The 12,584-nt window shown below is 36.9% G+C and overlaps 2 protein-coding genes across 2 annotated transcripts; both read left to right on the top strand.

Annotated features, from left to right (window-relative positions):
- The first annotated feature begins 3,684 nt into the window (after positions 1 to 3,684).
- LOC148215762 (vomeronasal type-2 receptor 26-like) lies at positions 3,685 to 5,696 on the top strand. Its single transcript, XM_088142461.1, has 2 exons — positions 3,685 to 3,948; positions 4,815 to 5,696. Exons 1-2 carry the CDS (start codon positions 3,685 to 3,687, stop codon positions 5,694 to 5,696), a joined length of 1,146 nt encoding a protein of 381 aa, XP_087998587.1.
- A 3,927-nt stretch (positions 5,697 to 9,623) lies between these two features.
- On the top strand, positions 9,624 to 10,520 carry LOC148215761 (vomeronasal type-2 receptor 26-like). The gene has a single exon (XM_088142545.1). The coding sequence runs from the start codon at positions 9,624 to 9,626 to the stop codon at positions 10,518 to 10,520; it is 897 nt and encodes a 298-aa protein (XP_087998671.1).
- The last annotated feature ends 2,064 nt before the right edge of the window (positions 10,521 to 12,584 follow it).

Genomic DNA, 12,584 nt, shown 5'->3' with positions numbered 1-12,584 from the left:
TTGAAAGAAAATTTCTTCTTCCATTTTTTCCTCTGTTAAGGGGGTAGTTGGTATTTTCCTTCAATTTGCTACCATACTGGTAGAATTTATCGTTATATAGTCGTTTCTTTTTCAGTTTTCTAAATCTGTTGGTCTCTATTACTGTATATGCTCAGTCAAGATAAAGAGGTTCTAGGGTAGGACTAGCAATAACTTGCAGGTAACATTCACATATGTTGATTATTATTACTTTCCAAGGAGCTATCTTCTCACAGGGACTGACATTTTGTTATTAGTGATCATTCCACATTCATGACAATGTACTGATATTTCAAATCCTGATGTTAACATACTGTAGCTATTAATAGTTATAGTAATCAGGCTTAGCCTTGTTAAATGGCATTACATGACCAACTTTGGTTGATCTTGAAAAGCTAAGCAGTGTTGAATGTAGTTAGTTTTGGGATGGAAATTTCAAGGTGATCCCTAAATTGGGAAATTGAAAATGAAAATAAAACAAAATCCTTGAAGAAGGCAGTGCAAAAATATGTCCACATTGTTGGGAATTGATCTATATACATTAACTCACAGGAGTCAAGTTCAACCTGAAGAAGACTTTTCATTGGCATTAATTTGTTGCTCCATTTACCCCTAAAACTCAAGAAATGTTCTTATTCAGTGGTTTACAGTCCCTGGTCCTTTACGTTCATGTCTTATCTTTTAAAAAGATAACTAGCAATCTAGAAAAGGGCAGCATTATATTAATAGAATTAGCATTCATCTATTTACCACCCTCATTCAAAGAAGTTATTTTTTTTAACCTTTAAAGTTTTTCACAGCTCAGAGTTTCACTATCCATCCATTCCATCTCATTCAATTTTAAGACCTGCATCAGAGGGTCATCTGTGCAATTGCCTTTTATCTGAGTGAGGTAGAACCTTCCAAGAGATGGCATCTTTTTGATGTTACGCTCTCACCCGTTGTCAGAATTGTCATCCCTCTTTCTAGATCTTTTCACTGAAATGCTTGATGGTATTCATATTTTTACTTTGTCTCATGGTATTATTATTCAGGGTACAAATAGAAATTATGCTTGATGAGTGGCAAACAAATGTCTACAGTAAACAAGCATGATAATATGACTTTTACCAAAGACCTATTTGTTTTCATACAGGAATCTTAACATGAGTTTTGTCTGTTTTTTTGTTTTTTTTTAACCTGTCCTAAGTGTGAGGATTACAAAACATTTTTCCCACAGCTAACTGAAGTGAGCAGATGGGATTTGGGAGAAGGGGAAATGTGATAACCTGTCCTACAGGAGGATCTGCTGAGTGGTATATGGCTATGGACTTTCTGAAAGATTTTGTATCATATATACTGTGCTGTCTGAGTGACTGTGTAGTCCTTAACCCAGAAACTCTTCCAACCTGCTCCTGAAAAAAATGCTTATCTTTCGGAATTTGCAAACTAGACTTATATATTTAGAGACCCTGGATTTTTCTTTGTTACTCATTCCTCACCTTCAACTCTTAAATTGTAAGAAACTGTTTACATTCAGTGATAATAAGAGAACAATTCTGGGCCCATAGCAAGTTCTCAACATTCTATGTATTCCTACCAGCCTAAATCAATGTTGGGACCCCAGAGTAAGGGGAATGAGTGGATTTTTGAAAAAGTAGGAATTTGGAGACAAAATGCAGTTGCTTGACTTCCTTACTTTGACTATAGCTTAGCCTCATATTGGCTATATCTCTGCTTTCTGCCTCACTAATCCTTTTAATAATATGGTATGAGGTATCTTAACTTTTCTCTCCTACTAATCTTGGCAGTTCCTTCTCAAAAGTTCATTTTATCCTAGATTTAGTTCACACAGCTTGTTGCTACTTCAGGTTTCAAATCATTACAATATGGAGTGTTTCTTATTGTATAAGTGACGAAAATATTACACTCCACTAAATATGTTGATTCTGGAAAGCTAAAGACATGTTTTCAAGTTCATTTCCATGAGAATTCCCAACATGACCTCCTTCTCCTGAAATTACAGCCTTGGTTTGACTATGTTCCTTCTTAAAACCCCTACAGATTTCTAGAGACCATGTTAGCTTTAGAAAATACATGGTGATATTTATTCTTGGAACAAAGGGGAGAAGTCAGGCTATCTAATCACAGGTAGAGTTATCCAGGTTAATAAGGGCATTATGGTCCTTTTCTTTAATATATGTGGATTTCTAGCTCCACTGCTGCAAATACTGCTTGCCCGAATTGTGAGCGTGACTCATGCGAAGATCTGCAGGGAGAAGAAGCCACATCCTCCACTTCATGAGTACCATCAGTTGGGAGATGTCATTGTTGGGTTCATCACATCTCAGGCATACATAATCAATGATGCAATAACCTTTAAGGTAGAACCTTCGCTAACAATGATGGATGAAATTATGTAAGAAATTGGCATTCTACTTCTGTTTCATAAATTCCAAGATTTTCTTTAGCAGCTACAACCTTAAACTATGCCTAGGATAATGCAAAAAGTTAATCAATTTTTTTTTAAAATGAATCTTTTATTTCTTTACAGGGGATGGAATTTACTGTGATAGGAAAAACAGTTGAAGCTTTTGAGTTTATTACTAAGCAAAGCAGTTTAAAAGAAAGTAAGAATACTAGAATCAAGAATACTGAAAAAAGTAGTGCATATATTTAAGCTCTCATTTCCAAAATTCAGTCTGATTCTACCCCTTACATTGATTCTGCTTTGAAACCTCAATTTCTGTTTTGGGAATTATTGTTGAGACACTATCTTTTGAGAGTTTTTTTTCTAGGGACTGAAAAGGAGAATATTTTTTGTGGGTTCTGTTTCCTGAAATCACTAAAGCTGGGGGGCAGGACAATTTAACCTGATCACTAGGTATAATCTGAAGGCAACAGCACTCAAGATTGACTTTGTTGAAATTAGGCTCCTGAGAACATTGGCTATGGATTTTGAAGAGATTTAAGATGATCAGATGATCTTAAGAAAAGGACGAATGAGTGTTTATGCATTAATGTATAGCATTATCTGAGCTTGTGGGTTGAACCGAAAAGCAGTAACATATCCAAATAAAAGCATCTATAAGCATCACTCCAGTAGCAACATTTTGGAAAATCAGTCTTACAAAGAGTAAATTGAGATAGTCAAGACCATTAAATCATAGCATTCAATTCCAGGTCAGAGCCAAATATTTTGCAATCCTATACAAACTCAAACACAATGGAATAGAAATTGAACATAGCATATGTGCTACCTGCTAGGTTGAATTATTATTTTGCTTTCTGTGCATGAACAGATTATATGCTTTATTCTCAATAATTACTTGGTCTATAAGGACAAAGGATGACATATCCAGAAGATGATATACTATTTGAAGTTTTTCCTTTTTCCTTTTTTCCCATATAGTTAGGCTGTGAAATGGCTAATTCTTCCTCTTTCTGAAATAGTAGATATGGTTTATAGCAATCTATAGCATTCAAATTATTAGGGTTTCTCCTATTATTCTTTCTTTAATTTTAAGAAATATTTAATATTTTGAGGAACTTTGTCATCTGCCTAGTAAATTTTGCTTATGCAAAATTTAGAATAAATTAGAATAAGAAATACACAAATTTCTTAGAAATACTCTACTAAAATAGAACTTCCTTTATAGTATGTTGCCTAAGAATTACCAGCATATTATGGCCTTGACATTTGCAGTAAAGGAAATTAATGAAAACCAACAGATTTTATCCAATTTCACCTTGGGCTTCCACATCTATGACAGTTATTTCAATGCAAAGTGGAGTTATCATGCTGTGATGCACCTCCTATCCTCATTGGAGAACTTTGTCCCCAGTTTCAAATGTGGTACCCAGAATAATCTGATGGCAGTCATTGGAGGACTGGATCCAGATGTCTCTCTTTATGTAGCAACTGTCTTGGATATCTACAAAATTCCACAGGTAGGACACTTTTCTTTCTCTAAAGGTGTAAAACAAATATTTGTTTCCTTTCCTTTTTTCAAACTATATGTACTTTTGCTGGTTTATTAAATCATACAGAACTTCAAAATTATACGGAATATTTGTCTGAAAGTGAAATGAAGCCTAACAGCAAAGAAGTCCACACTTTAGGGGACAGCACTGTGTCCATCTGTGCAATACTGGACCTGAGGCAGAAGCACATGCACATAGATATCCAATGATGTCCTGGTTTAAGCAGTAATATTTATAAGCTGCCAAACTTCCATTGTTGAAACAATTTGAAGAAAGGAAGAAAAAAATAACACATTAATTCTGTGCTCTACTGATTTTTGCGTGCAGGATGTAGAAAAGAGATGATGATGATGATGATGATGATGATGATGATGATGATTGTTTCTATGTAAAACATAGACAAACTTGAAGTATTAAGGTAGAGGTGTGTATTTCATAGTCTGTACATCAATTCTGATTGAACAGATGAATTAATGAGATCTCTCCCTAACAAGAACACTATAATTCCAATGATGCCTCTTGCCGTTTCATTCCCAAACTTCTTTTCTGTTAAGTCACTCCCCCTCTCCTCCAGTGGAACCACTACTTGTTTCATGGATTTCCAACTTCTAACTATTTAAGAACAGGAAGCAAGCTAATTATCAAAAAACAAAACCAAACCTCACAGTTCTCTCTGATTTCTTTTACCATCTTGACTTGCAAATTGTCAAATAAAATAGTATTCTTCAAATCATTGTTGGTGCCATATGTGCAAATTAAATTGTTACTTCAAATTACAACATGCACGTCATTATCATTAAACTCTTCTCCTTTCCCTCTACGTCTCTCTGTAGCTCATATATGGCTCTCCTCCAGTGATGGATGATAAAACTCCAGGTCTGTTTTTCTATCAGTTGGTGCCCAGAGAAGCCATCCAATATGCAGGGATTCTCTCTTTGCTTCTGCGTTTCAGATGGCTGTGGATTGGCATCATTGTTATGGATAGCAATGACGGAGAAAGATTTATACAAATGGTTGTTCCCTTGTTTTCCCAGAGTGGTGTTTGTTTTTCCTTTATAGAAAAAATTTCTGAACCATCTTTTGATATTGATGGAAGAGAAAATATGATAAAGGGGGCAAAAATACATGATAAAATCATGCTCAGTGAAGCCAATGTTTCAGTGATCAATGGAGACTCTTATTCCATGGCTTTTTTTAGATGGTTTCCATATCTATCCGAACTAGAACATGTGTCTAAGAATCCGAAAGGTAAGGTGTGGATACTAACAGCACAGGTGGAACTCACTTCATTTGTTTTTCAAAGGGATTGGGATGTAGAATTTTTCAATGGAGCTTTGTCCTTTGTAATACACTCCAGTGACCTACCAGACTTTGAACTATTTCTGAAAAAGCAAACCCCCTCAGTCTACACTGCAGATGGTTTTATCATGGACTTCTGGCAACAGGCCTTTGGGTGTGTGTTCCCCAATCTAAGTCTGAGCAAACTGGAAGGAGAGATTTGCACAGGGGAAGAGGACCTGGAGAGCCTTCCGGCAACTTTCTTTGAAATGCAAATGACTGGTCACAGCTACAATGTCTACAACGCTGTTCATACAGTGGCCCATGCTTTAAATGGCATGTTTTCAACTAGAGGACTCAAATATAAAGGAAAAAGAGCTTCTAATGAAGTGAAAGTTAAGGATCAACTCTCGTGGAAGGTACTTTTTGAAAGTTAAAATAACCCCATGACTTTGAGTTTAACATTAAGCTTCAGCAAATATAGTAAAAACCCCTACCAAATTCTCAGCATCCTTCCTTGTTTGTTTTCTTTCCCCAACTACAAAGATCCTCCATTCTGAGCCCAGGGAGTTAATGATGGCATGCTTTGCTCTGAGTCAGCGGTTATCTTCTTTCCCCATTCAACCAGCTTGAGTGAATTTTCTCATTGCGATATATTTTTGGCCTGAACCAGTCTGATGGCAGCAGAGGTGGCTTCTGCCAGGTTCGGTCAGCACGGGGCTTCAGAGAAGCACGGGGCTTCAGGGAAGCACGGGGCTTCAGGGAAGCTCGCAGCCAGACCACGCGGAATCCACCGGCGGTAGCTAGCGGGGAAAAGAGGAACTGAAAGCGCCGCTAATTAACGGGCCACCTGCGCCCAGCCAAACAGGAAAACCGCAGCGGAAGCTTTTAACTATAAACTGATAACGGCGCGAGCCAGCAATGAACAGGGCCGCAGGCAGCGAAACAAGATCGCAACGCAGCACAGAACCCGCGGGCTTGCACGTAACGGGGAGGAACCAACCCAGCCGGAGGGGGACTGGCAATCAAGGACAATGGACCCTGACCGATCCTGCCATCATGAACAATCAAGGGGGATTATTGGGGGCCCATAATCCGCAGCTGCAACGTGATCGCGGGGCGGGAAAAAAGCGCGGGAAGGGGGGAATATAACAAGTGATGCAATTGTACCAAGCCAGTCCTGGCTTTGCTTGTGACTACTACGTTACGCATGAGTAAACCTTCTTTGTGAACCACACGTGTCACGAGAGTTTCTCTGTCGAACGGGGCAAACCTTACAGCTTCTTCTACTGCATCTCCCATTTATTTTAGGAAGTAGAAAGGGTCATATTTCCAATGTTATTTGGACTGTATAATGAACATATGACTTCATTTTCCCAAATTAATGCTGAGTTGTATAGTTTGTCCCTGTGCTCAGCATTAAAACCCTTCTAATGCCATGAAGCTCAAGCACAAGAACAAGGATGCTGGTGAGAAAATCAAAAGTTGGAAAGGAAATGTGTTTATTTTAAAAACACAATATGAATATGATTTAACACAGCATAGTTATTTGATAGAAATCTCCACTAGAATTTGAAAAAGCACATTGAAGTCTGGATTGACTTTGGCCTTCAATCTTAGTTATAATCTAATTGGAATATCTGAAAAAAATCAAATTTAGGAGCATTATCTAATACAGGTATTCTGGCAAGTTGTTATGCATGATAGTATCTATCTGCTTTTCTTGAACTTATAATTTTCTTTATTTTTGCCTTTTCCCTTTCAATCCAGCTTCACCAGTTTCTGAGAGCGATCTCCTTCAACAACAGTGCTGGGGAAACAATTTCTTTTAACCAGGATGGAGAGCTGATAGCTGGTTTTGATGTGATCAACTGGGTTGTTTCTTCCAACCAGTCCTTCCAACATGTGAAAGTTGGGAGGGTGGACCCCCAGGCCCCTCCAGGCAAAGTGCTCACCATCAATGAGGATGCTATAACATGGCACAGTTGGTTTAATCAGGTAGAACTGCTTTTACTATGGAAAGGCATACAAGTAAGAACTGGTCCCATGTAAAATGAAAGTCAAATATTGCCTTGGGTTACAAGGGAGCTCAGGAGGTGATACATAACAAATGAAGTTCAACCAGCTTCTGCACTTTTTTGTCTGCTCCTGATTAAACTGAAATAGTTTCAGGAGACTACAACAAATATACATTTTATTCCATTACATATCTATCATTTTGAATATTTTAATATTGCTTTTAAAATTAAAAAAATTTTTTTTCTCAAAATGGTTGCACTGAGAAGTTTAGTATGTAAAATAAAGCAAAAAAAAAAAAATTAATTTAAGCAGAACTATTCCTCAATAATGTACTAAAGCTGATAATGAGTAAGTATATTCTTAGAAAAAACTAATTCTATGTTTCTTTGAGAAGAAATGTAACTAAAAATAAGAACATACCTTTCAAAGTATCCATCTCATCACTTCTCTTCCATAGTTTTTACTACTATTACTGGTCATTAGATTTGATAATATATACCATTAAAATTAAGCTGACATAGGTGTCATAGTCTGATGGGAATATTTGAAAAGGAAATATATTTGTCTTTTCCCCCTCCTATTCCATTTATAAAAAGCTGGGAAATACAGAGGACATTTCCTTCCATCACTGATAGCAATATTGGAAAAGTTAGCTCAAGCGGAATTTCCTGGATGAAAAAAAATGGCAATTTGAAGGTTTAATTATTCTGATGAGTGTTCTCCTTTTTTTGTGGCTGGATTAGGCACAACCTGTCTCTCTGTGCAGTGAGAGTTGCATTCCGGGTTCCAGGAAGAAATTGAGGGAGGGGCAGCCATTTTGTTGCTATGATTGCATCCCATGTCCTCAAGGGAAGATTTCAAGCAAGAAGGGTAAGCATGTTAATGTACCTTTTTATCAGGCATGTATGCTGCAATGTAGAATGGGATGTTTGATCTGTTTGGGTAGGATTCTTTAGGAATAGTGTCTTTGTTGCTTGTATTGACTGAGATGTTCATGCCTGAGGATTCAAGGGACACCTATCATAACAGTGCTGTTGAATCACAGCTGACTTAACATATCCTGTTGTTGAAAGTTTAAGGAACAAAACCACCTGAGGCAAGTTTGGTAAATGGCTGTTGTATCTTATCTAGAAAAGCAATGCAGAACCTAAGATAGCAGAGACAACATATAACTCTTGAATCTTATGCACCAGTCTCAGGAGACTTCTAAATTTTGCTGTCATATTGGAAGTTGTAATACAAGAGGAAAGGGAAAGTATTAGTAAATATAGTGTACTCATATTATTTACATTTACTTTTAATAAACAGGTAAGCGATTGTTTCTGAGTAATATACTCTCAGTCGCATTCTATATATGTTTTCTTCGAAATAAATGTTACTCAATTCAGTTGTACCAGTCCAAATTATGGATAGAATTCTCCCATTATTTTCTTTAGTAAAATTAGCTGAGAGAGAGAAAGAGAGAGAGAAAAAAACTGAGGTAAAATAACAAATTGGGAAAGTGCAAATATGATCCATTTCATCCAAGCCATTGTATCAGAAAGTCATTTTGGACAAACCCATTCATTTCCATGAACTGAGTTAACACTGTAGGTTCATTTTTGGATTGTTTTCTGACATAAATGGTCTGAGGATATTATTGTTAGTGTTATTATATCATCATCATCTCTTATAGTTATTTTGTAATTTTTTGTAGTGGTTTTTTAAAAAAACAAAAATACGGGCAATTGTTTTGAACTGCCAAAGCTTTAGAGCTTTATTGTACTGAGGAAGTATTGAAAAATTTTGCACAGTCCAAATAAAAAGAAATATATTTCCAATTAGACTAACATTATAAGAACTAAATTAATTATAATAATATTATGTACCCCACATATGTATACGTGAAACACTAATAGATATAAAAACTAGCAAGGCAATAAAAAGGATATCTATCTCTATCTTTGTCTTTATCTCTATGTCTATTAACATGGTCATTAAGTGAGGACGTCACATGGTCACCATTTGCGACCCCCTGACATCTTCCCAATTGACTTTGCTTATAGGAAGCTGGCAGTGAAGGTCGTAAATGGCGATCCCGTGACCATGGGGAAACTGTGACCAATGTAAGTGCGAGGACCAGACATAACTACCACTCATTCAGCAGCATCATAATCTGAACAGTCAATGAACAAGTGGTGTTGAAGCTAGGTCATATATAGAATCACTTTTACTGGAATTAAGTAGCATTTTCCAAAACCAAGGCCAAACCCTAAGTAAATATGAACATGTTAAGCAATCTGCATTCACTGTGGCATGTTTGCAAGCTTTATATCAGGAAGTGAATTTACATTTTTCCCCCAGATATGAATGACTGCTATAAATGTGCAAATGAAAACTATCCAAGCAAGACCCAGGATTTCTGCATTCCCAAAGGTGTAACCTTTCTTTCTTACGAAGAACCTTTGGGACTCTGTTTAGGGTTGTTTGCTGTTTCCTTTGCTCTGATTACAGCCTCCGTGCTTGGAATATTTCTAAAGCACCAGAACACTCCCATTGTCAAAGCCAACAACAGGGACCTCACCTACGCTCTCCTCATCTCCCTCCTGCTCTGCTTTCTATCAGCCTTGCTTTTTATTGACCAGCCTGGGAAGGTCTTGTGTCTTCTTTGCCAAACCACTTTTAGTGTAATCTTCTCAGTGTCTGTTTCTTGTGTGCTGGCAAAAACCATCATTGTCGTTCTGGCTTTCCTGGCCACCAAACCAGGATCCATATTGAGAAAATGGGTGGGGAAAAGGCTGGCCAATTCCATTGTTCTTTCCTGCTCCCTTATTCAGTTGGGCATTTGCACTGTGTGGCTGTCAACCTCTCCTCCCTTCCCAGATGTTGACATGCACTCAATGGAGGATCAAATTGTTCTGGAATGTAATCAAGGTTCTGTGACTATGTTTTATTGTGTGCTGAGCTATTTGGGCTTTTTGGCCATGGTGAGTTTCACTGTGGCCTTTTTTGCCAGGAAGTTACCAGATACTTTTAATGAAGCCAAGTTTATCACATTCAGTATGTTGGTCTTCTGTAGTGTTTGGTTATCCTTTGTTCCAACCTACCAGAACACCAAAGGAAAATATATGGTAGCTGTGGAGATCTTCTCAATCTTAGCTTCCAGTGCTGGACTGCTAGGGTGCATTTTTCTCCCCAAATGTTTAATTATTTTGCTGAGGCCTGAGCTGAACAACAGGGAACAGCTGATTAAAAAAAAGTAATGAATAACTTGTATGTCTGTGTTTTGGTAATCATTTGCAGTCTGATTCTTTGTGTCTTTTTCTTCTTTTGTCTTCTATGTATAATTTCTTCTTTCCTTCCTTTTGCATTAAATATTATGCATGGCTGAATGGGAAAAAAAAATATTTTGACCTTTAAATTATTCATAATTATATTTCCCTTTTGTGAGGAATTACCTATGAAGTTCCAACTGAATCCAAAGAGGAGTAGAGCACAGACTTAGTCTAGAAAACTTTAAACACTGAAGGTACTAACTGGGTTCCTTTGAATAAATGAAAATGTAGTAGAGCTGAGGCAATATCTGCGTATTTAAAATAGTATAGTCAGCATGGGCTTTATAGTTACAAGCGGTGTAGAAAACAATAACTAAGCAGTTGAATATCTTGACTTCTTCTATCAGGTGATTGTTTAGTCACTACACATGTACCTTTACATGTTTAGCAAACACCATGACCTTGATTTTGGAGTAGTTGATTTTGAGCATTTCTTCTTAACAGTATTCAGTAAACATTTGAACTGCCTGCTTCAGGCCAATCTATACCTGAAAGCGGTAAAGCATTATCTATATAAAGAAGAATGGAATTGTGTCTACAGGTAGTCCTCAACTTACAACCATTTGTTCAGCAACTGTTTGAAGTTACAAATACATTGAAATACATTGAAATACATTGAAGTTTGAAGTTACAAATACATTGAAATACATTGAAATACATTGAAATACATTGAAATACATTGAAATACATTGAAATACATTGAAAAAAGTGATTTATGACAGCAACCCTCAGAAGTGGAACTTCTAGTCCCAACTGCGATCATAAGTTAAGGACTACTTGAAAGATAGAAATTGGATTATTCAATCTGGCTATAAGAGGATAGATAAAGAGATTGAAAAGAAGGGATGCCAAAAATGCACCTTTGTTCAACAACTCTTGATTGTGGTGGTGTGCCTAAATTAAGCTCAGAGTATAACCTGTGAACTTTCGTCCAACTTTTCTCAAACCATTTCTTAAGGAACTGAAAGTCTTCTGTCCAGATGTGAGCCTGATAGGAAACCCCTAATCTCAGAGGTAGAGATAATCCTCTGCTCTCTGAATGGCAACCACCAGTTTCATGCCTATACATTCACTTCTGCCACTGCAATTACTGTCACTTTTCATATAGGAAACAAATGATATGCAAAAGGAAGCTGAGGTTTTCTCAATCATATTTTGGGGGGAGGGAGCGGGTGGTCTTTTTTTTTCCCTGGCCAAAGCCATTTCTCCCTTTTAACTACCCACTGATTGAATAAAATATATGGTTTTGTTTGTTTGTTTGTTTGTTGTTTAAAGGATTCATATGGCTAATCATCCCACAACAGTGACTCTGGACACCATACAATAATTAAAACAGCAGTAGCATATAATACATGACTCCAAAGGTTATATCAATAAATCTATATATCAATAATTTTTATGGTCAATTCTGGACAGTTCTTGAAAAAAATCTGGACCTCAGAGAATTCCAAGAGATTCCTCAACTTCATTGCCCAATTCATCTTCCTAAAGTGTTTGTCTCAACTTTCAAGACATCACAGAAGGGGAATAGGAGAATTTATTTTAAAAAATAAAATAAAATTAAGGGGTAATAAAAACTGCAGAGGTTAGGGTAGTAATGTGGTGATGTCAATAATTGGCACAGATCTCTGATTCTATTCTTGGAAGAGTCCTTCATTTTCCAATGAAAAACAGTCAGATATTATATTTCTATGTAGAGGGCTTCTACAACTTCAGCAGCACAAATTCTGAGATGTCTATCTTTGTTCCCTCCCCCAAAGAAAACTGTTTGGAGTTTGAGGGTTACAGGCTTCATGTCTGAAAGAAGCACTCACAATCCTATGTTCACATGACAAGATGCAATACTGAAATCTGTGTCAGGCCCTATATTTAGACAAAGTGTTTTAGAGTTCAGTCATTGGGGGGATTTAAATGATGTTGCTACATAGGGTGGCTCTATCTGCATTCAATGGTCTTCTGGTGCTCCTGGGAGCTCCTTTTCTTAACTTCAAC

Source organism: Python bivittatus, unplaced genomic scaffold (assembly GCF_059951505.1).
Source record: "Python bivittatus isolate LINGU-HERP-01145 unplaced genomic scaffold, Pbiv_v1 ctg000440_np1212, whole genome shotgun sequence".
NCBI classification, from domain to species: Eukaryota; Metazoa; Chordata; class Lepidosauria; order Squamata; family Pythonidae; genus Python; species Python bivittatus.
This window is presented reverse-complemented; position numbering and strand designations above follow the sequence as displayed.